We start from the raw sequence: 23,554 nt of genomic DNA, 5'->3' as shown, positions 1-23,554 counted from the left end.
TTTGTTTGTTTGCTATGATTGTTATTTAATTTCTGTTCATTGGGGTTTCATTTATGCCTCAGTAACAAAATATTTTTGTTCGTTTTAAGCTTGATTTTCATATTCAATTTAAGCTTTAGCCTACTCGTTTTGAGATTTATTTATTCGTTTATATTAGTTCCTGTTGTATGTTTTTTTCTATGATTATTTATTTAATTTCTATCGTTTTGGGTTTCATTTATTCTTTAATAGAAATTTCTTGTGTTTTTGAGTTTGAGTTATTGTATGTTTTTATTTCTTCTGATCTTAAGTTTCATATGGCCTTTACTTTTATTTAGAAAACTTCGTTTTCGGAAAGTTTTTATTGAAATTAATATAAGAAAATAAATTATTGACCATAATAACATGTTGGACTTGCCTCCCTTATGTAAAATAAAAATATATTCATCAATGACCTCTATAAACCATCTTGCATAGGAGTAGTATGATTTGGTTGAATATTTGGGCAAAAAATGATGGGTATATATTTCCTTTAACAGATATTTCTTAAATCAGCCACAATCAGAAAGACACGTCAGTTTCATAATAGAAAACCCAATCTCCTGACGGATTTCGTCTTGCAATATATTGTTGTTTTTTTTTATTTTATTCCCATAAGATATAGCATTTAAGAAATTTAAAATGTTTCCAAGCACCACGTTGGCAAGAGGGGTAATTAGCTAACTCGCGATTTTTAACTTATCAAGCTTATATACCTTCTACCCCCCCCCCCTCCTAAGCTTATATAACCCCCCTTAAGCTTATATAACTTATATACCTTCATTTCCGTCCATTGGAGTTGTAGATGAATTATACATGTCAGAATGTAGAGCAGAATTCAGCGTCTGACTTTTCATGTCTACCTGATCTGTTCTTAATCCTGACGTTGGAGTTTCAAGAATTTCTTCGTTGTTGTGTGGTAAAATATAGCTAGGTTGTTCGCGTTTTATCTCTAAAAAAGAAAATTGCTTAAACAAAACTAGCAGCATGCTTATTCATATTAAATTAAACTTATGTTAAATTAATCTTATTGTAAGTTCAAAATAAGCTATTAGTTAAAATTAGTTAAACTCATACTACATTAATCTTTTTCATATTAAATAAAAAGAATAGGTTTTATCAAATGAGAGTAAAAAGTAACATTAAATTTTAAAAAAACCGAAATTACTGATATGCGACGGGGGGATGGATGTCTCTGCGTAATCATTCACTTTTTAAGCAAAGAAATTAGCTTTTTGGTCCAAACTTTAAAGAATGACCGAAAAACAATTAACATGAGTAGGGATCAAAACCCCCTATGCCTTCCCAAGGCCAGAACATAATTTTCACTTTACTGAAAAAAATATAAAGGTTTTTACTTTTATAACTTTAACAAATCAAATATTATTAACATTTTGATTAACAAATACCAGTATATGTACATTAAAATGACAATGTACATTCCATTTGTATTTTTTTCCGTAAAGTGCAAATTATATCCTGGCCTTGAGAAGGCATAGGAGTTTTTAGCCCTACTCATGTAATTTATGCTCGTTTTGAGTTTGAGTCGATTATTTATCGTAATTTCTGTTCTTTTTGGGTTTCATTTATTTATCGATGATGATTTGTGGTAGTTTCACGCTTGGTAGATTATTTCATTATATTTTTACACATTTTTGGTTTAATGGAGTTGTTTACTTTTCGTTAAAAACCTATTTTGTGGAAAAAGTTTTTTTTAATTAAGTTCTGTTCGTTTTATATTGAAATAGTCTTTTCGAGAAAAAAGAAAATAATAGTTTAAATCTTTTCTTTTTTTTAAGACTTTATAGTTTGGCCTGCTATTTGTATGCTGGAGAAAATTTTTCAGCAATTTTAAACAACATGCACAATTTTAAAATCTGGACACATATAGTAGAGTTTAATTTAGTTTCATACTTCCTCTAGTTGACTCGAAATAGTAAACTTGATACCATTCGCAAAAAAAATCTGTTTACTTTCTTTGATAGTTTCATACACTTACGCTATTTTGATTGGGTTAAATTTTAAGACCAGAAATAGCCCAGAAATTTTGAATATAATACCCTCAGTCGTTCTTGGGATACTGCTGAGATGTCTTATTGAGAGTTAACATTAACACAGTGCATTTTGATTTAATCTTAACTTACAACCTTAGCCCTGGGGACTCTGGGGGGTTTGTCATCAGTAAATACATAATTTCCAGAACTTTCAACTACGTTGAACAAAATAGCTATCTCTAAACTTTGATTGAATGTGAGGAAATGGTGGGCGTGAGAGGGGGGTCAATTACTCTCCACTCACTTTCGACTATTAAAAGGGGCTATTTCAATTTCCAAACAAATGAGCCCTTTTTGAAATTTTTAAATCAACTTTCTATGCAAACCTTATATGCCCCCAGGGCATAAATGACAGCCCTTGCACTCAGGGCTGTGATGGGTTTATCATTCTAAAGAACATAATTTCCAGAACTTTCAACTATGTTCAACAAAATAGCTATTTTGTTCATTTTAATTGAATGTATTCTGGGAAATGGTGAGAATGAGAGGGGGTTAGTTACCGTTAAGTCACTTTATACTGTAAACAAGGAATAGTCCTTTAAATTTTCAATTGAATGAGCCCTTTTTGATGTTTTTACAACATCGCTTTCTATAAAAACCTTATATGCTCTCAGGGCTTAACTTACAAACCTGAGGGTGGTGGGGCGGATGGGTTGTCATCCTTAAAGACCTAATTTCCAAAACTTTCAACTACGTTGAATAAAATGGCTATCTAAAGATTTTGATTGGATTTGTTTGGAGAAAAGGTGGGCGTGAGAGGGGGGTTAGTTGCCGTCCAATCACTTTCGACTATTAAAAGGGCACTAGCCCTTTTGAATTTCCAATCGAATGAGCCCTTTTTCAAGTTTCTACGACAAACATCAATAAAAACCTTATATGCCCCCAGGGCATAACTTATAACCCTTGCCCTGAAGACTGTGGGGGGAGTGTCCTGCTCAAAGGTATAATTTCCTGAACTTTAAACTGCGTGGAACAAAATGGCTATCTCAAAATTTTGATTGGATATGTTTGGGGAAAAAGTGGGCGTGGAAAGGGTGATAGTTGCCTTCCAATCACTTTCGACTATTAAAAAGGACACTAGCCATTTCAATTTCCAATCGAATGAGCCCTTTTTGAAGTTTCTAAGACAACACGTTCTATAAGAACCTTATATGCTCCCAGGGCATAACATAAAACCCGTGCCCTGGGGCCTTGGGGAGTTTCCTCCTCAAATTTCTATCTGGAAATCAACCACGCTGAACAAAATGGGTATCCAAAAATTTTGATTGGATTCGTTTGGGGAAAAGGTGGGCGAGAGAGGGGGGTTAGTTGCCCTCAAATCACTTTCGACTATTAAAAGGGGCACTAGACCTTTGAATTTCCAATCGAATGAGCCCTTTTTCAAATTTCTACGACAAAGATTTCAATAAAAACTTATATGCCCCCAGGGCATAACTTATAACCCTTGCCCTGAAGACTGTGGGGGGAGTGTCCTGCTCAAAGGTATAATTCCCTGAAATTTAACCTGCGTGGAAAAAATGGCTATCTCAAAATTTTGATCGGATGTGTTTGGGGAAAAGGTGGGTGTGAGAGGGGGGGTTAGTTGCCCTCCAATAACTTACAACTAATAAAAAGAGCACTAGCCCTTCCAATTTCCAATCGATGAGCCTTTTTTTTGAAGTTTCTACGACAGCTCCTTCTATAAAAACCTTATATGCCCCCAGGGCATAACTTACAACCCTTGCCCTGAGGGCTTTGAGGGTGTTATCATCCTCAAAAACCTAATTTACAGAACTTAAAACTACGTTGAACAAAATGGCTATCTGAAAATTTTGATCGGATGTGTTTGGGGAAAAGGTGGGCGTGAGAGGGGGGTTAGTTGCCCTCCAATAACTTTCAACTAATAAAAAGGGCACTAGTTCTTTCAATTTCCAATCGATGAGCTTTTTTTTGAAGTTTCTACGACAGCACCTTCTATAAAAACCTTATATGCCCCCAGGGCATAAGTTACAACCCTTGCCCTGAAGGAGTGTCCTCCTCGAAAACATAATTTCTATCTGGAAATCAACTACGCTGAACAAAATGGCTATCTAAAAATTTTGGTTGGATGTGTTTGGGAAAATGGTGGGTGTTGAAGGGGCTTTAATTTCCTTCAAATCACTTTCGACTATTAAAAAGGGTACAAGCCACTCCAATTTCCAGTTGAATTTCCTTTTCGAAGTTTCTACGACAACTTCTTCGATACGAATTGCCCTGCTCTAAAGGAAAAAAATAACAAATAATACATTGTTTCAACATCGTTCTTATATGCCCTCAGGACATAACTTAAAACCCTTGTCCCGAGGGTTGAGGGGGAATGTCCTCGTCAAAAACAAATTTTCTATCTAGAAATTATTTACGCTGAACAAAATGGCTATCTCAAAATTTTGATAGGATGTGTTTGGGGGAATGATGGGTGTGGTGGGGGGGGGGACTAGTTGCCCTCCAATCACTTTGAACTATTAAAAAGGGCACTAGCCCTTTGAATTTCCAATCGAATGAGCCTTCTCTGAAGTTTCTACGACAACACCTTCTATAGAAACCTTATATACCCCCAGGGCATAACTTGCAACCCTTTCCCTGAAGGATGTGGGGGAGTGTCCTCCTCAAAAATATAATTTATATCTGGAAATCGACTACGCTGAACAAAATGATTATCTCAAAATTTTGATTGGATGTGTTTCGGAAAATGGTGGGCGTGGACGGGGTGTTAGTTGCCTTACAATCACTTTCGACTACTAAAAAGGGCACAAGCCACTCCAATTTTTAATTGAATGAGCCCTTTTCGAAGTTTCTATGACAACTTCTTCGATGCGAAGTAACCTGCTTTATAGGAAAAAAATATAAATGATACTAGTTGCCCTCCAATTACTTTCGACTATTAAAAGGGGCACTAGCCCTTTGCATTTCCAATAGAATGAGCCTTTTTTGAAGTTTTTATGACAACGCCTTCTACAAAAACCTTATATGTCCCCGGGGCATAACTTACAACCATTGCCCTGAGGGCTGTGGGGGACTGTCCTCAAAAACAGAATTTCTATCAGGAAATCAACTACGCTGAACAAAATGGCTATCTCAATCTTTTGATTGGATGTGTTTCGGGAAATGGTGGGCGTGGAAGGGGTGTTAGTTGCCTTCCAATCACTTTCGACTATCAATAGGGCACAAGCCACTCCAATTTCCAATTGAATGAGCCCTTTTCGAAGTTTCTACGACAACGCCTTCGATACGAAGTGCCCGGGTATAAAGGAAAAAATAATAAATTGTGGCAACACCGTTCTTCACTTAGGCAGCGCTATTGCGCTGCCTATGATATTATGTGCACTAATAGTATCTATGTACTTAAAACCCTTCTCAGACCTTAGACCCTTCTCAGACTTCTCAGACCATGTTTCTATCATGAAATAAAAACGACTGAGTTAGCTTCAAGATTCTAAAAAATCAAACATAGCCTTTAATATAGCCAGAAACTTCTCAGCTTATGCTCATTTCCACCATAACCAGCACGATCACATTATGATGGACTTATTTCTATATTTTAGTTATGTTTTTTAGGTCGACACTATTCCTACGATCCTGGCTAAAATGCAGGCTTCAAGGACATAGAAAAGCTTTGGCACTGTCGTTCATACTCCTTCCTCAATAACTTCTACACGATAAAAGTGGGAGAAGTCACTATGAAAGACCGAAAGTTTAATCATTATTTTTTCAATTACTTCAATTTTTTCAATCATTATTTTTTGCAAGGTCTGCTCTGAGAAACTTTGTTCCTCCACCTCAGCACACTATACAGATAAATGCTTAAACACCGCCGCTCTACTTAATTGTTTGTTTCATAGAAGAAAAAAAATCGGAAAAAAATCTTGACTGCCAAGACCTTAAATTATTTAGCCAAATTCTAGGTTAAACCTCTTTTACAAACTAACCAAAGCCAACCTCATGGAGACACAGTTTTATTTATCCAGGAGGGGGATACTGAAAAACCACTCGGTTGCATGACACAACCAATCACTGTCTTCCTCCTAATGATTTTTTTTAGATATAGCAACACAGATTAAGCTTGTATGTAATAGCACCAGGTTTCGTTGTTGGAAGCAAAGAATTAAAAGTTGACACAGGGTCAATGTGTCTGGGTTTTATTGCTGGGTATTAACAGGTATTAAGTTAGTCAGAATCAGAAAGATGTATCAGTTTCAAAATGGAAAGTTCAATCTCCAGATGGATATTGGCAGGCAACTTACTGGTTTGTGAGTTTGTTTCTAAAAATAAGGAGATAATGAATTTGACCACAGAATGGCAATCTGCATAAGAATTTGTAAAATTTATTGAATGAAACATGAAACATATAAATATAGTCTTAGAAGAGACCTATAATACTGAAAAGGCTTAAAAAGACTTGAAAAAAAAACCTTAGGCTTCATTGAAGTAAATAATCAAAAAAGAAGGAAAAAAGGGTACAAGTTGAAAATATAGCCAGACGAAATTGAAGGAAAAGAAAATCAACGGAGTCAGTTAAACTCTGTTATACGTGCATATTGAACTGACCGAACGAGACTAGTACGAAATAATTGTACTAAATAAGTGCAAAATAAATACCAGTAATACTACGGAGCCACCGTTACAGTGGTTAACTCTAGCCGAGATTAATATAAATATTGGAGATATGCTCCAAGTAGACAGGAAAAATTATGCTGTCTTATGTGGGAGTCGTTTTTAAAAAGAAGAATATCGTGGCATAAGAAAATTATAAAAAAAGATTCGCCTTAATAGCCAAAAGGACCTAAGGTGAAATTGAAAATCAAGACAAGACCACTAAAAGTTGGGAAGTTAAAGTGAAAATAGTCATTATCACTTGTATGTAAAAAAAAAAAAAAATTACTGCGTGCCATGAAGACAAGGTATATTTTCTGCAGAAGGGCCACTTTGTTTGAGAACAGAATAGCCCAAGAGAAGCTGTGTCCACAAATCAAAAAAGTGTGGCAATACTATACATAATTAATTATGGTGTGTGCAGGTTCATAAAAGTCCATTTAGCTGTAGCCGATGACAAAAGAATCTAGAAACGTTGTAAGGAGCAACCAAAAGCAGCCCTGGTAAGCAAACCTTCAGGGTGCAAGCACGAGTCAATTGATAGTGCCATAACAGGTAAAAAGACGAATAGCTAAATTTTTAGCTTATCAGATCTAAGCTACAAATGGAGCCTTGTCCGAAAAGGACATTAAAGCTAAAAAAAGAGATTAAAGACTAATACATTTATTTTTTAACTGTCTCAATCACCTGAAAATTCGAAAAAATAAGAAAGCTCAAAAGTTTGAATAAAAAACAGGCATATAGTAAGCTAAAAACAGTTAAGGACACAAGATGATCCGAAATAGAAACAAAGTTGTTAAACTAAGATAGGATAAAGGAGCAAAAAATAATTGTATATAGTCGTATATGGAAAATGTATATAGTGATAACAAATGTTATTGAGAAAATATATACAGTTATAAAGTTATTTTAAAAACCTTTAATAAATACGGAATTGTTATCGTAAAAAAAAATTTGTAAATATAGAAATGTAAATAGCAAAGTCATATATATGAACTACTGCCTAGCCCTTATATAGAGGCTAATGACGGTTCTCAGTTATACTGTATAAATATATTTGTTGGAGTTGAATTTATTTTTGTAGATATTTTAATTGCAGTTAAGACTCATCAGATAAAAGTCTTTACGGACTTTTTTAAAAGTTTTACAAAGAACAAATATTGCAGTGATTAAATAAATTATTAGGGTACATAATCATTATTTGTTTTTAACAATTAAGTTATGTATCACCATAACTTCTGTTAATATACATATATATAGCCTAGACTATCCATGTAAATATAGTGAATTAAGATGTTGAGTATTTTTGTTTTTGTTTTTTTATTTTGCTTTTTGTATCATTCAAGAAGTATTCTACATTAATACTTTATAAACTATTAACAAAACACTAATTAGAATTATTTCACATTCTAGTCTATACCGTGTTTATTTTTTTAAATGCTTAGAGTTTTAACCAGTAGTTAAATATCCTATCTAGTTTTGCGACTTAAAAAAAATACTTGTGTCAGTTTATTACACAATGATTATGTATATACTATGTTTTTATTTACTTTAAGTTTTAACTAGTGATTTAATGTTATATTTAAATGTTTGACTTCGAGTCAACGTATAAATATTTTTATTGTGAAATAATCCATTAAGTATTAAGTTTGAAAAGGATGGTCCAGCAAGAAACATAATGTTTCTGTTTAAGCGGCATATTATGTTTAGAGAAAAAGAGAGAAAAGTAATTAAAAGTAATTAACCTTTACAAAATTTAGTGTTTCTTTTTACTATGTAGGTAACACTTTATACTATATGTGTATTCTAATGTGAATATTAATTTAGATACAGCCTTAGTTTTTTTCTGGAAATCAAATTTTTCGTGACATCCTTTCGGATCCATTTTTCAGTCTTTTTTTTTACGCATTTTTGGAAAATAACAAATTTTGAAGCCAGTTCAATTGTATCCCGATACTAACAGCTCATACCATCAGAAACAAAACATAACTGGTCAACTATTATTTTGGAAAGTGTATACAGAATTACAGACTTTACTACAAGTACATCATAAAGTGAGATAAAATCAGAACTTAATTCAGGCCTAGAAAATGTGCTACATAGCCTCAAAGGCTTTATATTATTGAAATATGTGAAAATGCTTTGTGTTGAAAAAATATGTGAAAATTTAAAAACCAAAATTGTTGCATGTAATTTATCCAAAGCATTTCTAACCCCAAAATATAAATGGTATATTAACCACATCACCCAGACAAATTGAATTATCAATGGGAATTAAATTTAAAATCAATTAATAAAATAGTTTCTAAAATAACTTGAGATCTTATTTAAGCAGAACCACTAATATAATGTTTAAGCCACTGGGGGTCAAGCTGCAACAGAAGATGCATATGAAAAGGGTAAAAAGAGAATTTTCCAGTCTTAAGACAGAGAAAAAGAGAAACAAGGATAAATTTCAAAATTCATATCCTTGGACAAAACAAAAGGACTTGGCATATATTTGACCTTAAAAAGGACCCTAAGGAAACCCATTGAGGGTATATGCACATAATGACCCAAAGATGGCGACATAATAGCTGTGTACAAAATAAAGTTGTTTTAAAAGTAAAGTATTGAGAGTTGAGGGCAACTCTTCTTTAAATAGGGAGTATTGTGGTGAAGCTTTCTAATTGAGTCAATTTGGAATTTAGTAAAAATATCAAGACGCAAACACAAAAGTTTCGAAATACCACTTTTTATTAAGATAAAGGTACACATCCTGGAATGCGTAAGCTTGGAGGGAACTTGCTCAATAGCCAATTTCCTGGCTAAGTACGTCAATGAGCCGGATGGATTCGGTTTGTTTTTCATATATATACTCAGATTTATTAGACTGAGGACACACTCTTAGACTTGCAGGGCGAACCTCAGCCCGTTTGTTATCTTATTAGAAATACCTGGGAATATTGTCGGATTATTGTAAGTGTCTAATTATCCTATTATATATTATTGTAGTTTTCTGACACTTGTGGTCAACTTGGGACAACCAGTCCCAGTAGAATATATATATATATATTATCAAACCATGTATTAGTTATCTGAATAAAAGTATTGTGTTATAGCCAGCCTCTCTACAATCTACATTTAGTCTCTCAAATATACCCAGCTGGTACGCCTCATTAGTCCGGTCATAGCCTAAGGCACGCTACCAAAGCTTAATTACCTTAGGGCCATAGTTTATCTCCCCTATAAAGGGAGAATAAAAGCATCTACCACTACATCACTTAAATACCATAAAAATCACCTTACCACATTTCCATAAGCTATTGCAGCTAAGAAATTTAAAATATGTCCAAGCACCAAGTTGGCAAGGAAAATAGCAAGCTAACTCAAGGTTTTTTAACTTATCAAACAGACAAGCCTTTATTTATGTCCATTGGAGTTGTAGGCTGGTTATAGAGGCCACAATCCACTGGAGAATTCAACTTTGGAATTTTCATGTCAACCTTATCTATTCTTAATCCCGATGGTTGTCTATAAAGAATTTGTTCGTCGTTGCAAGGTAGGATAAAACTGGGTTGTTCACGTACTACCTCTGGAAATAAAATACTTAAGCAAAAGTAACAGCGTGCATTGACCTTATTCAAATTAAACTAAAAAAAACAGTTTTTTAAATGACATCAGTTTTTTTACAAGGTCTGCTAAGAGAAAATTTTGTCCAACCACACCTCAACACACTATGCAGCCTAAAACAAAGATCCATTTGCACCAGATTAATCGCTTGTTTCATAAAAAAAAAATCTGAGAAAAATCTTATTGCCACAAGATAGTAAAATAGTTAATCAAAGCCAAATTAACTGGACCTGAGGAGGATTTTCAAAGGCTAAAAATAAAATTGTGTACAAAATAAGATGTTCACGTAAGCAGTATGGTTCAAAAATAGTAAGCAAAATATATCAATCCAACCCAAGGAAGTTCCATCATATAGTTCAGAATACTATCGGCAAAAAAATAACCAAAGTTGAAGCTAGAGGTAATGATGGCAAACCCTGCAACCTAATGAAATTAATGAATTTTTTGCAACAAAATTCATCCGCGACTATCAATATTACCATCTAATGACTCAGTTTGAAATATCCCTATCCTAGAGATTAGTTCAGTTGTTAAGAAGTTGACGGCACTTGATACTCGTAAATCTAGTTACCCAAGTGAGATACCAATTAAAATGATTCTTGAATGTGCTAATCTTTTAGAGTGGTTAGCGCTCCGGACTTGAAATTCTGAGGCCAGGGGTTCAAGCCTTTGTGTCGCTGGTTATTTGGTTTGGAAAGGGGGATCAAAAGTGTGACCCTGTAAGCTCACCCAGAGTCAACCCAGCTCTAAATGGGTACCTGGAGAAATCTGGGAGAAAAACATGAGAAAGGTCAATTGATTTGCTCCCAACCACTCGTTTCACTTCTGGCTGAAGGCATTGACTCAGAAGATCGGTACCTACGCACCGTTCGGGTCTGCGTTGCGCAGATACCGATCTCCTGATATTCTGCCTTCAGCTGGGAGTGCAATGCGTGGTTGGGGGCAAATATTCCAACACTCCCTGTTTTTTCACCCCAGATTTCTCCAAATACCCCATTTAGAGCTGGGTCGACACTGACTGAGCTTACGAAATCACACCATCAACCCCCATTCCAAACCAAATAACCAGCAATATCAGGACTCGAACCCCTGTCCTCAGGATCTCAAGTCTAGCTCGCTAACAATTCGGCTAGGACGACTGAGCCGTCCTAGAAAGTCAAAAGTTTTTCCCTAAGGCCTTAGTGTCTAGACATAACAATAAAACAAAAAAGTAAAAAAAATAAGCGCAAAATATTTTAGCATTGGCTTCTATTAAGCCATCATCAGTGCAAAAAAAGGAAACCCGGATACATAAAATCAAAAGAGGAAACATGGATACATGAAATCAATGAAGGAAACAATGAAAAAAACATGAATACATGAGATCAAAAAGGAAACATGGATAAAAATCAGAAAAAATACTTTACTGGCTCCAGCCAAGAGTGAAACAAAATAGGAAACAAAAAGCGATTGTACCTGCGCAACGAAGACCTTTGGTCAGCATGCAAAAAAGGTTTTTTTTAAGTAATCTTTTATCTAATCCTTTAACTGCAATTTTTAATCAATGTTTTATTGATGGTGCTATCCCTAGTATTCTTAATTAGGCGTGTGTTACCCCAATCCCCAAATGTAAGGCCCCTAAAGATACTACTAATGTAATGCCGATCAAAAAAACACCGGCTCTTTCAAGTGTTTAAAAGTTTCATTTTTAATTGTTTATTAGAGGACATAAAAGATAATACAGATTCCCAACAATTTGGATTTAGACCCGGACATAGCACTGTTCATTATTTGGTTGCATTGTTGGATATCATCCTTAATCATTTAGAAAAAAGGGGCTTATGTTGATGCATTATTTGCTGATATAGTTAAGGCTTTTGATAGTCTCTACCATAATCTAGTAGTGGAAAAAGCCAAGGCTATGGCTGCCCGTCAATCTGTTGTACGTATGCTTGCGAGTTTTCTTTTAAAAGATCTCAGTGTCCAACTCCCTGATCATGAGCCATCTAGATCTTTAGATATTTTTTGCGGTTCACTACCAGTGACTAAATTAGGCCTGCTATCTTTTCTAATTGTTTTGAATCGTACTTTAGCAACAGTTAGAGAGCGTTTAAATTTGCTGATGATTTAACTGTCATCACTGCAACTAAGCCCTCCAACTACTGATCAGTCCTGACTTGACGTCCTGACCTGACTTGACGAGAATGTTTAATGACCTAAAATCTGAATTCGGAAAGGTAAAACTGACGGTCAGCGATACTAAGAGCTCTTATATGACTTTTTCCTTCCTAAAGGTCGACAACAACTCTTCTCTTATTTCCCTACTGTCAACAAAGAAAACTGTTAAAATACTTGGAGTACTTTTGAACGAAGATTTAAGATGGAACTCACACGTTGACTATCTGACTAAAAAAGGGGCCTAGCTTTTACATTCATTTTCAAACCTGAAGAGATTTGGTATGCCAACTGAGGTTTTGAAATCTGTTTACTGCAGCTAAGTTAGACCTGCTCTTGAAAATTGAAATGACACAAAAAAGAGCTGTAAATATTATACTTGGACATAACTACTCAATATATGATGATGCACTAAAACAACTCTCTTGAATTCACTTGATAGTCGTAGACATGTGTTGACATGTCAGTTTGGACTAAATTGTTTGAGTTCCCCCGCTCATCGTGGTCTACTACCCGACCTCGAGAGCCCTCCCCCCCCCCCTACTGAAGGACCAGTCACTAGACTCCGACAAACAAAAATAATTGTGTACAGTTAATGACTTACCTAACCTCTAGTACTGAGAAATATTGCAAATCATTTGTCCCTTATTTTATTCAGTATTTTAATAATATTACCTTAACAAATATTTAATGTTTGATATAGTTTATTTCAGTTATTTGCCTGTCAGTGTTTTCGAATGTACCAACCATTTATATATTTAATATTTTATTCAGCTTGAAAACTTTAATTTATTGACTTGCTGCCTTAATTTTTTGTGTTGCTTTTTTTTTTTTAGGCGTCTTTTTTGTGTCATGACATGCTCATGTTAGCTCCAGCTACTGTAGTGAATAAAATATATTCTATTTTCCATTCTAAATGCTAGGTTAAATCTCTTTTACAAACTAACCAAAGCCAATCTCAGGGGCATATAATTATATTTATCCTGGAGGGGGTTACTCATGGAGCGCTTGGTTGCATGACACAACTAATCAGAGTCCCATTTCCAATGAATTTCTTTAATTATATAACAACACCCATTAAGTTAGAATGTCATAGCATCAGTTTTTGTTGCTGGTAGCCAAGAATTAAAGGTTCAGGCAGGGATAAACGTGTCTAGGTTTTAGCAGATATTTATTAAATTAATCACAATCACAAAGATTTATCAATTTCAAAATGGAAAATCCAATCTTCAGACGGATTTTGTCTGGCAATTTATAGGTTTGTGAGTTTGTTTCTATAAGCTATAGTAGCTAAGAAATTTAGAAATATGTCATAGCACAAGTTGGCGAAAAAAATAACTAGCTAACTCGATTTGTAGCTTATCAAACATAAATACCTTCATTTCTGTCCATTGGTGTTGCAGGCGGGCTATAGATGTCAATATGAAGAGGAGAATTCAACCTTGGCCTTTCCATGTCAACCTTATCTATTCTTAATCCCGATGGTTGTCTATAAAGAATTTTTTCGTTGTTGCACGGTAAGATAAAACTAGGTTGTTCGCGTATTACCTCTGGAAAAAAATTACTTAAGCAAAAGTAGCAACATCCAGTAAACTTATTCTATAGAATGAAAAGAACTTTTTTTCAAATTAAAGTGAAAAGAGGTATATAATAGTGAAACACGAAAGTTTGACATAAGTTTCCACCGTAGCCTATACCTGCAGATCATAGTAAATTTTAAAGGCTGTTGCTTCAGAAAATTCTAACAGTCTATATAGATTAGTTCATTGCGTCAAAAAAATCCTGATTTTATGTTTCCTTCTTTTTTTAAGTTAACACGATGTTCCTTCGAACTTGGCCAACCTGCAGGCAGAGGGTCATAGAAATTTTTTTGTCATTGTAGTCTGTTTATGCTCCATTTTCAAGAACTCCTACACGATAAAAGCAGAAGTAGTCAAAATGAAGAAGAGAACCTCTAATCACTGTGCTTCGGGTAAGGTATACTGAGAAAAAAATTAGTTCCACCACACTTCAGTGCACTATGCAGCCCAATAACACCTCTACCCAGCTCAGTCGCTTGTTTCACAAAAACAAAAGTTGAGAAAAACCTTACGTGTCACAAGATCTTAAAGAACTCAACCAGAGTAAAATCCTAGGTTAAACCTCTTTTACAGACTATTAAGTTCATCGGTGTTGCTACCAAGAGAATACAGCTTTATTTTTCCAGGAGGAGGGGGACATTGGTGGAGCAAGTGGTTGCATGACGCAACTGAGCATTACATCCCTCCAAATGAATTTTTCTAAATATATAGCAACACCAATGAAGCTGGTATGTCATAGCACCAGGTTTTGTTGCTGGAAGCAAAGAATCAGAGGCTCAGGTCAGGTCAAACGGAGTTTTGGGCTTGCCAAGTTTTCCAGGGACAAGCTATGCCAGAAAGAATTATCTACTGTTTGCACTATTCGGGTAGAATTTTTCTTGGAATGAATTTTCCCAAACTGTAGATATATGTAATCGCAAAGACATAAGCTTTTATGCCCGTGTAGGCAAAGGAATACGTACCTTTGTCATTCTCATCGACTGAATCCACTTCAATAAAGTTATACTTCAGGCTTGTTAGATGTTCAAGGTGCTCAGACGTATCCAGTGCAATTCTTTCAAGGACTTTATTGTGACCAGATGACAAGCCAGGACCAAGTTGGTTATATACCCCGACTATAAGAAAACCAAGTTCAATGACCATAACAACATATATTGCACATTAGAATTGTCTCTACTCTGTAAAATGAAAAAATTAAAACAAACTATTTTCATCAGCTATCTTGGATTGAGGTAGCAACAGCTATCTCGTATTGGCATATCTTGCATATTGTAGGCGGGTTATATATACACAAAGTGTTGAAAATGAAAGAATATTCAGAGGTTATAATGATTGTTGATGAATTGCGGAAGCACAAATTGTGGGAGCATTCCGAATCACCAACCAAAAGTGCGAAATATGCATCTCCTCTAGTGCAGTGATATTATTCATAATGCAGGCAATGTCATTCGGGACGCAATTTTCCATTGAGCGAAAATTGCAAAGGCAAAATTTCAAAAGAACAACTTGTTCTTGTTGTCCGTTTCTACAACGATAATCAAGCAGGAGAAAAGCTGTTCACGTTTCGACACTGCGAATGACTCGACTGACGTAGGTCTTACAAAGTACATTGTTAGAATCTGCTAAAAGTTTGGATTAGACACCACCAGTCCGATTCAGGTGTAATGGCGAAAACCAGCTCCTTAGTAGGAGCCATTACCAAGTTCAGTTTCATTTTTCCTCTGATTTTTGTGAAAAAGTAAGTTCTATTCTGCTTCCACTTTCCGTTTCTCTGCAGAAGAAAATTTAGATCTACTTACCTATTGTAAACATATCGATATATGCAAGTCTATATTAAGAGCTGGTGGAAGCAAATTTTCGTTCGTTTTTTGGAATTAATTAAAAAAAATCTTTTGCCACAAAAAAAGTTTTTCAAGAAACAAGTTAATTACTTCATAAAACCAAAAAATGAACAAAAATAGAATCAAATAATCTATCAAGCATACAACTACCTCAAATCCGTATCAATAAATAAAACAAACGCAAAACAAACAGAAATTAGAATAAATAACAGAGTCAAACTCAAAACGAGCAGAAATTATTATGAGTTGGGTATGCTTTCTAAAAGCCAGAATATAATTTGTACTTTACTGAAAAAAATTCAAATGAATTTACTGAAAAAAATGTGCAATGTCAGTTTAATATACACATGCTTATATTTATTCCTTAAAATCTTAAATATTTTGATTTCATAAAGTAATAAAAGTGAAAACATTTAAAAGAATTTTTTTCAGTAAAGCACAAATTATATTCTGGTTTTTAGAAAGCAAAGGGGGTTTTGAACCCTACTAATTTCAGCTCGTTTTGAGTTTGACTCTGGTTATTTATTTTAATTTCTGTTCGTTTTGGGTTTCATTTATTTATTGATACTGATTTGTGGTAGTTGTATGCTTGGTAAATTATTTGATTCTATTGTGTTCATTCTTGGTTTAATGGACTTCTTTACTTTTTTTGAAAAACTTATTTTGTGGAGTTTTTTTAATTAATTTCAGTTCGTTTTATATTGACATAGTCTTTTTCAGTGAAAAAGAAAATAATAGTTTGAATCTTCCCGGTTGTCCTTTAAGAATTTATAGTTTGGCCTGCTATTTATATGCTGGAGAAACTTTTTCAGCAATTTTTAACAACATAAACTGTTTTGAAAATCATGACACAAATAGCATTAATTTAGTCATATACGTCCTCTAGTTTACAACCCAATCGGTTTCTCTGATGATTGTTGAAAGATTATGTAAGCGTTATTTGGTTAATTTCTCTCTCTAGTTGATATGATAAATAAAAGTTAATACCATTCCCAAAAAACTATATTTATGCTCTTTCACAGCCTGGATACACTTACACTCTTTTGATTTAGTAAAATTTTAAGAGCAGAAGTAGTAATAGAAGTAGCCCCAAAAGAGTAAGCTTAATACCTTCAGTTGTTCTTGGTAAATTGCTGAGATGTCTTATTGGCAACCAGCATACAAACAGTGTGTTTTGATTTAATTTTAAAGCAACATTTAGTGTTTAAGCATATTGGGCAAATTACATAACTCTTGGGGGCTGACCAAGCCAATAACCTTAGAGATATAGTTACTAGACCAATCAGCTATACTGAACAAAATGGCTGTCGTAAAATTTTGATTGGAAGTGTCTGGAAAATTATGAGCTAAAGAGGAGGGCTAACTGAACTCCAATCACTTTTGACTCTTAAGAGGGAAATAGAACTTTTGATTTTTAATCAAATTAGTTCCTTTAAAATATCAATGATACTACTAGCTATGATAGAGCATTGCTGCCTTTGTCCTTATCTGCCGTATAGTGCTTATATGCCCATATAGGTTTTTTTTGTTTAATTGAAACTCCTCCTGAACGTTCCCTAAAAGTTTCAACTTATTGTCATTACCGTCGTTAGTTATAGTAACCGCAGAAGCAGCATTAAATGAATACAAACAGTGTCTTCTGGCTAGCTCAAAATCCACAACCTTTTAAGGTGAAATTTTCAGAGAATATTTCTGCTGATCGGATGACAACCTGCCATCCGTATGCAGGTTGTCAAAAGGATGTATCTGCAATATCTTAGGAACAGTTTCGAGCGTGAAATTAATACTTACAACGCTTGTTGTGGGGGATGTTGAACTAACGAAAAGACAATATTTGCATCATAATACTAATGCTTCTACTCCTACAAATACTGCTAATATTACTGCTACTACGACTACTACTGCTACTAAAGCTAAGCTACTACTATTAACTGTACTCCTACTGCTACTACTATATTTACTGGTGCTATTAGTACAACTAATCATCCTAAGGGTCTTAAGGCGAAAATTTTGAGCAATATTGAAATAAATCGAAACACAGTATGCCCATATAGGTTGTCAAGAGGACGTATCAGTAATGCTTCAGGACCGGTTGATCATATTAATCAAAAATTTCATAGTGTGTTGAAGGGGATGTTGAAAAAAAGGTGCTATTTGCATACTGCTACTAATGCTACTACTGCTACAACTATTGCTAAGCATAACTACTGAAGTTTTCGAAAATGCTGAAAAAAATGATTTCTCAAAACTTTGTTTGGATATTTGTTATGGGAAATGATGGGCGTAGGCGGGGGGGGGGGGTTTCTCTCAAATCACTTTAACTCATAAAAAGGGCACTGTAACTTCCAATTTAAAATCAAACGAGACCCATCTGAATTTAATACGACAACCCATTCCATTAAAAACATTATATACCCCCGGGCATATTTTAAAGCCCTTACCCCAGGGCTCTGGGGGTTGTGGAAACCCTGGAAGCATTGTCATATCTTCTTTGGACTGTTTTACACAAAACTACCATCACACAATTTCAATCAGTTGCATTTGGTTAAAAAGAGGGGTTGCTGGGTGGGGGGCTGGGTGCTACTTGACCTCCATCACTATTGACTCCTAAAAGGGAACTAGAATTTCCAATTCCAACCAAATGAGCCCCATCTAAAGCTTATACAACCATCCCTTTCATTGGAACCTTAAATGCCCCAGGGGCATAACTTACAACCCTCGCCGTCAGGCTCTGGTGGTTTGTATCAACCTCAAAAGCCTTTTTATATGATGTTTGGACTATTTTGAATAAAAGGTCTGTCTCAAGATATCTATGGGGATACATCTCAGGAAAAAACGACGTGTGTGTGTGGGGCGGGGGGAGTGGGGGGGGAGGGAGGGGGTAGCTGCGCTCTGATCACTACAAAGCATATACGACTACCTTTTTTATAAGAACCTTATATGCACCAAGGGCATAACTTACAATCCTTTTCCTGAAAGCTGTAGGGGGGGGGGGGGTGTCTTCCTCACAGACACAATTTCCAAAACCTTCAACTACGATGAATTAAATTTTATCTACAAAATTATATTGGAGGTGTTAAGACAAATAATAAGCGTGGAGGAGGGGGGGGGGAGGCTGTTTGCTCTCAAGTCACTTTGACTCCTGAAAAGGGTACTATAACATCCAATTTCAAATCAAATAAGCCCCATCTGATGTTTATACGACCGCCCATTAAATAAAAACCTTATATGCCCTCATAAAATAACTTACAACCCTATCCCCAGGGCGCTGGGGGGTTGTGTCAGCCCTAGAGACATTATTATATGTTTTTTGGACTCTTTTGAAAAAATCACTATCTCGTAATTTCAATCCGATGAGTTTGGTGAAAGTAGGGATTATAGGGGAGGGTGGAGGCTGAATGCCCTCCATCACTTTTGACGCTTAAAAAGGAACTAGAACTTCCAATTATCGACCAAATGAGCCTCTTCTAAAGTTGAAAAACCCTCCCTTCCATAAAAACCTTAAATGCTCCCTGGGCATAAATTACACCCTTGCCCCTATTCTCTGGGGTTTGTTTCAACCACAAAAGCCTTGTTATATGATATTTAGACTATTTTGAATAGAATGGCTATATAAAATGTCTATTACGTGCATTTCGGGGCAATACGACGTGTGTGTGTGTGTGTGTGTGAGAGGGTAGCTGCCCTCCGATCACTTTCACTCTTAAAAATAGCACTAGAGCGTCTGATTACCAGTCCAATGAGGCCCTCCGAAGTTTATATGACCACGCTTTCTATAAAAAAAAAACGTATATGCCCCCAGGGCATAACTTGCAACCCTTGCCCTGAGGGCTGCGGGATTTGTTATCTTCAAACAGATAATTTCCAGACCTTTTAAATACCTTGAACAAAATGGTTATTTCAACATTTTGATTGGAAGTGTTTGGAGAAATGATGGGCGTGGGGGGGGGGGGGGTTATTTGACCTCTGATCCCTTTTGACTAATAAAAAAGACACTAGTCCTCTCAATTTCCATTTGAATGAGCCCTTTTTGAAGTTTCTACGACAATATATTCTATAAAAATCTTATATGCCCCAAGGGCATAACTTACAACCCTTATCCTGAGGGCCATGGGGGGGGAGGTTTTCATCCTCAAATACGTAATTTCCAGACCTTTCAATTACGTTGAACAAAATGGCCATATCAAAATTGTTATCGGCCATATCAAGTGTTTGGGGAAAAAATGGGCGTGCTGGGGTGGGGGAGGATTTTCCCTCCGATAACTTTCGACTATTAAAGGGCAATAACCCTCTCAATTTCTAATCCAATGAGCCCTTTTTTAAGTTTTTACGACAACACTTCCTATAAAAGCCTTATATACCCCCAGGGCATAACTTACAACCTTAGCCCTAACTGTGGGGTAGGGGGGGGGTGTCATACTCAAAGACATAATTTCTTTGCCTTTCAACTACGTTCAACAAAATGGCTAAATCAAAATGTTGATATGAAATGTTTGGAGAAATGATGGGCCTGGGGAGGGCATTTGCCCTCCGATCGCTTTTGACTATTAATAAGGGCACTAGCCCTCTCAATTCCCAATTCAATGAACATTTTTTGAAGTTTCTACGACAACTCTTTATATAAAAAACCTTATATGCCCCCCGGGGCATAACTTACAACCTTTGCTCTGGGGGCTGTGGGGGCTTTGTTCATCCTCAAAGACAAAATTTCTGCACGGCTATCCAAAATTTTGATTGGGTGTGTTTGGGGAAATGGTGGGCGTGAGTGGGTGGTTAGTTGCCCTCCAATCACTTTCGACTATTAAAAAGGGCACTATCCATTCAATTTCCAAACGAATAAGCCCTTTTTGAAGTTTCTACGAGAGCGCTTTCTATAACAACCTTATATGCCCCCGGGGCATAACTTACAACCCTTGCCTGAGGGCTGTAGGGGGGGGGTCATCCTTAAAGACCTAATTTCCAAAATTTTTAACTACGTTGAACAAAATGGTTATCTCAAAATTTTGATTTTGAGGGAAATGGTAGGCGTAAGAGGGGGTTAGTTGTCCTCCAGTCACTTTCGACTATTAAAAGGGCACTAGCCCTTTTAATTTCCAATCGAATGAGCCTTCTTTAAAGTTTCTACGATAACCCTTTCTATATAAACCTTAAATGCCCCAGGGTATAACTTACAACTATTGCCCTGAGGCTCTGGGGCGAAGGGGTGTCATCCCCAAAGACATAATTTCTGGACTTTTCAATTACGTTGAACAAAATGACTGACTTAAAATTTTGATTGAATGTGTTTGAGGAAATGATGGGCGTGGGAGGGGGATAAGTTGCACTCCAATCACTTTCGGGTATTAAAAACGATACTAGCCCTTTCAATTTCCAATCGAATGAGCCCTTTTCGAAGTTTCTACGACAACTATTTCGATACAAAGTGCCCTGGTCTATAAACAAAAAAAAATAAAAATAATAATACATTGTGCCAACATCGTTCTTTACTTAGGCAGCGCTATTGCGCTGCCTATGACAACAGTCCAGGCAGTTAAAAGTGTCGGGACCAACCTAGATACCTCATTACCAAGACGACAACGTTGGTGATTCTCCTCTTCAGACACTTTTCTTTTTTACAAGGACTATCTTTTCCGCATACCTTAAGCAGTTATGTGAAGAACTCGGTATAAGATTTCTTAACTCATTCGAAATACAGCCTTTAGAATCCATCTTCTCTTCCCTCGTTTTACTCCTGATGCTGTATTAGCCACGGTTTTGGCAAAGCTGCAAAAATATAAATAGTTCTGTCTCTCCAGACTAGCCTCCTTGCTTAGCTAACTTTCTGGCAAGCCAAATGCTTGCCATGCGAATCTCGTCATCCCGATAAACTGTCTGAAACTCTTGGTGCATGCGAAAACTGAATTTTTTTCAACTTTACAGTCACTCTTGATTCTATTATCCCTGTTATCACGACTTCCGCAGAAAGCGTTCATTTAGCATGCTAAAGCAGGTTGAAACATACCTCCAAAATAAGACAGGAGATGGCAGGTTGAATGGTCTTGCATACTTATTTATCAATTGCAATGTCGGGGTTGATGCTGCCGATATTTTAAGGAATTTCGTGAGGAAATCAAGACGGATTTAAATATAAGAAACATTTACAGTCCTTATGTTGTTTTGTATCTGATTCAAGGACTTGCAAGATTAAGAGTTCTTAAGTTTGGTTAATTGAACTTGTCATTTTATCTTTTTTAGTGGCATAGTAATAAAGAGGCTCAAAAAGAGCACTATGACAATAATATACTCAGGTGCTGGTAAGTTTAGGGACTATCGGTAACTTTTAGCTAGTAGACCCCCCTAGAACAGAAATCCTATATACGCCACTGGTCTTCCACTATATGTCTTATTTTCTTTTTTAACTTAATTTTGTTTGGGTGCAAAAAGTTTTAAACCAAGACATGTGCTTAAAATTGTGTAACATATCTGATAGAATAAATATTCTTTCTATCTGCAGAAGTTAAATTCACAGTAGTTGATTCCCTAATATTTGGAGTTTCCCGTGCCAGTTCTGAGTGCCAGTCCAGTGTTCTAGCTTTTTAGGTACCTTTTGCTCATGCTTCGTCGTTTAAACGTAGCAAAAAAACGCTTAGTAGTTGTTAGAATTGAAATATAGCCAAGCAAAAAAACACAAATAGTTCAATACGGTTCTCTGCTAGAGCCAAGTTTTAGCGGGTTTTAGCAATTTTAGGCTACAATCCCCTAGAGCCCATTTTTTTTCGCCACTGGCCAATTGCTCACTGACCAATCACTGAAAATCTCACAGGGTGTTCTAGCGGGGTGCCAGCGAGGTCAAAGGATGTTTCGTCGTCACTAGGTCGTTGGGTCACGTCTCTGGATATATCCCTCGATTACCTTCAGTCACTAGGCCTCAAAACCTTCGCTCACTAGAGTCACTCAGCTGCCACTTAAAATTTGACATTTGAAATTACAGAACAAACTAAATTTATTTAGACTGAAAGTATTCAAAGGTTAACTATATTTATTGACTTAAGAGATCGAAGACTGTTTTCTGTCTTTTATACTTCACTGTTTGAATTTGAAGGCTGAATTTTGAGCTGGTTTTGTACTGTTTGAATTGTTCGGGTAGAATTTTGCTTGGGATAAATTTGTCTGTGCTGGAGAAGCATGTAATCGCAAAGATGTAAACTTTTATGCAATTGTAAATGACTGAACACGTACCTTTGTCATTCTCAGCGACTGAATCTACTTCAATAAATTTATACTTCAGGTTGCTTAGATGCATAAGGTTCTCAGAAGTATGCAATGCACTGTTCTCATGGACACCATTGTGACCAGATGGTAAAACACGATCAAGTTGGCTATTAACCCCAACTATTAAAAATAAATCAATTTCAAAGACCAGAGCAACATTATACACAACACATCAACATTATATTAGGCTTGTCTCTACACTGTAAAATGAAAATTATAACAAACTATTTTCATCAACTATCTTGCATTGGAAAGCCTGATTTGGTTGAATATTTGGGCAGAAAAACGATATGTATATATTTTTTTAACAGGGATTCATTAAATTAACCATAACTAGAAGGATATGTCAGTTACAGCTGGAAAGTCCAATCTCCGGATGGATTTCGTCTTGCAATTTATTGCTTTATGAGTTTGTTTCCATGAACCATCGCATTTA

The 23,554-nt window shown here is 35.8% G+C and overlaps 1 protein-coding gene across 8 annotated transcripts in view; it reads right to left on the bottom strand.

The window, feature by feature from the left end:
• LOC148941186 (uncharacterized) overlaps positions 1 to 23,554 on the bottom strand; it is a 162,729-nt gene that overhangs the window by 81,904 nt on the left and 57,271 nt on the right. For 7 of the 8 annotated variants that reach the window (XM_089103802.1, XM_089103797.1, XM_089103801.1 and 4 more), the window contains exons 4-8: positions 23,086 to 23,238; positions 14,989 to 15,141; positions 13,823 to 13,996; positions 10,081 to 10,254; positions 797 to 970 (exon numbers count right to left, since the gene is read on the bottom strand). In XM_089103802.1, the coding sequence (XP_088959928.1) occupies positions 797 to 970; positions 10,081 to 10,254; positions 13,823 to 13,996; positions 14,989 to 15,141; positions 23,086 to 23,238 (828 nt within the window). The remainder of the gene's footprint in view (positions 1 to 796; positions 971 to 10,080; positions 10,255 to 13,822; positions 13,997 to 14,988; positions 15,142 to 23,085; positions 23,239 to 23,554) is intronic. The other variant, XM_089103804.1, reaches the window with a different exon arrangement.

The sequence above is a fragment of the Artemia sp. Qi Xiang Cuo genome, chromosome 18 (assembly GCF_049724085.1).
Source record: "Artemia sp. Qi Xiang Cuo chromosome 18, ASM4972408v1, whole genome shotgun sequence".
Classification (NCBI taxonomy): domain Eukaryota; kingdom Metazoa; phylum Arthropoda; class Branchiopoda; order Anostraca; family Artemiidae; genus Artemia; species Artemia sp. Qi Xiang Cuo.
Note: the sequence above shows the minus strand (reverse complement) of the source record. Positions and strands in the feature narration are given on the sequence as shown.